Raw genomic sequence first — 2,200 nt, forward strand, 5'->3', positions numbered from 1 at the left:
TTAACTCAATAATTAATATGAATTACCTTTACAAATTTCGAAATCCAATTTAAATTCATTAAAATTTTAAAGATAAAATTGAATCTCACTTCAAATATTAGGATCAAATTGAACATTCACTCATTTCTTTTTATATGACTATGATATTGGTTTGGGCAAGCGGTAGGGTCCCATTGCCGGCCAATCAAAACGGCTTTTTGGCAACTTTTGCAGAACATCTATAAAAATAAAATAAAATATATAACCTTCCATATATCACAAGAGCCCTTGCCAATTTGCACTGACTAATAAAGCCTATGTGATGACTAAGCTATCAATCAAATATACGAACACTTGTTCATACTATATATTCTTTTATTCTCTTTCAGGTTTCATTGATTGATAAACACATTATCCATAGTCACCGTGTTGTTGTTCTTCTATTTCACAAATCACAAATCACAATGGATTTGCAAGTGCCCAACCTCATACATGTACAGTTGCAGGTGATAGTTACGACTATTATGATAAACCAATTTATAAGCCTGTTTTAATAATCTCTTTTGGACACATCACAAACATGAACAAATTATGTTACTTCTTATAATAGGAAGAAACATGGCATGCGGTTAATTTGTCTTTGTTACTTTCTACCAAATATCATGATGCTGTTTTAATTAGATAAGACTATTAAAATAACAATAATTGAATCAAATAAAGTTGTATGGTCTCTTCTAAATCTGTATATGCAGCTGTATATATCAATTATTTATAAGCACATATTGAGAATTATATATATCATCTATGTATCGAAAATGCAGAGTCATTATCAATCCAAAATAATTAGGTACCCGTACTTCATTTCATGTCAACAGTTAATTAAAAACCTGATTCTCATAGTCACATTCTTTTATGCACCACTAAACAATGAGGCTTCTGCCAGAAGGAATGTAAAAGAAAAAAAGATAAAGACATCCTTTAACCGAAATCTATCCCTTTTTTACACCAGTAAGACTAAGACCACATAAAGAGGGAAAAAAAAAAAGCTTTCTAGATTAGATTCTGTCTCCAATTAACCGGTGCTAGTCAAAATGCTTTAACTTTTTTCTTAATGCTGAATGTTGGAGTAATTGATGAAAACAAATTACAGATGGTAATTAACAATGCGAAGACTAAGGAAAATGATTAAAATGGGGTGAACATATTCACATGTTGAAAACAGCACTGGACTAGTAATCTCAAACAGAAGTGGAGGGTGAATGATTAAATTAAGTAAACAAAATGTGAAATAAATAAAGATGGGCCAAAAACGTCACGCCCCCATGTCCCATTGCTTTTGAAAAAGCTTTAAATTCCTTATCAAATAATTATAAAGCTGCATCTGAATAAATTTACCAATCAGTCCCTTTGCTCCAACTATATAACAAGCTAAGCTTTTCTTCCTTTCTTTTGCTCTAGTTCATGAAGTTAAATTCTCCCCAAATATTATTATTCTGTCAAAATCTAGAGCCTAATATAATGAATCCTACGGAAATCAAGAAGATCCATGCGATGAAGAGGTACAAGAGGCGTCAATTTCTTGATAATCTGTGTTTCTATTCCTTGATTTTCTTATCCTTCAGCTTGTTCTGTTGTGTCACTCTCTGCTTACCCTACCTTTCTTCTCTTGTCAACAGTGTGAACATCTCAGGTTTAGTTCCCATCTTGTTGAGCTCAAAGCTCTTGTTCATCATAGGCAACATAATCATATTTGTACTCATGTTCAACTCTCGACTCCTTTCTTCAAGTAGTTATACCTCCTCAACCACCAATAATGTTTTATATGATGAATACATTAATAACTGCCAAATGAATAGGCCTCAGATTCCAACTCATTTGGTCATCAATGCTGAGGAGAAGTTTGAGAAGCGTGTTGGAGAGAATTACAGTACTACTCTGGAGGAGTTGAAGGGCAACAAAGAGTGGGTTAAGGAAGTTACAGAAGCCAAAGAGGAGAAGAACACAGATGAAAAAGCTGAAGAACCAAGCTTGGTTTGTTCTTGTTCTGATGATTTGAACAAAAGGGCTGAAGACTTCATTGCGAGAGTTAATAGGCAGCGAAGGCTTGAACTTACCCTTGTTCATTGTGACCGTTACTGAAACAGTAGTATAAGAGCTTTCAAATTGTAATTTACAATGCCTTTGTGGAACAAATAAATGGAAAAGCTTTATGGTAGTAGTA

The 2,200-nt window shown here is 33.3% G+C and overlaps 1 protein-coding gene across 1 annotated transcript; it reads left to right on the forward strand.

The window, feature by feature from the left end:
- Positions 1-1,420: 1,420 nt before the first annotated feature.
- Positions 1,421-2,200, forward strand: LOC112790950 (uncharacterized). The gene has a single exon (XM_072233279.1). It carries the CDS (start codon positions 1,441-1,443, stop codon positions 2,116-2,118), a length of 678 nt encoding a protein of 225 aa, XP_072089380.1. The 5' UTR covers positions 1,421-1,440; the 3' UTR covers positions 2,119-2,200.

The sequence above is a fragment of the Arachis hypogaea genome, chromosome 3 (assembly GCF_003086295.3).
Source record: "Arachis hypogaea cultivar Tifrunner chromosome 3, arahy.Tifrunner.gnm2.J5K5, whole genome shotgun sequence".
Classification (NCBI taxonomy): Eukaryota; Viridiplantae; Streptophyta; class Magnoliopsida; order Fabales; family Fabaceae; genus Arachis; species Arachis hypogaea.

What these genes read in the sequence shown, in the direction of transcription:
- LOC112790950 (XM_072233279.1), top strand. Translation starts at nt 1,441, where the DNA reads ATGAAGTTAAATTCTCCCCAAATATTATTATTCTGTCAAAATCTAGAG.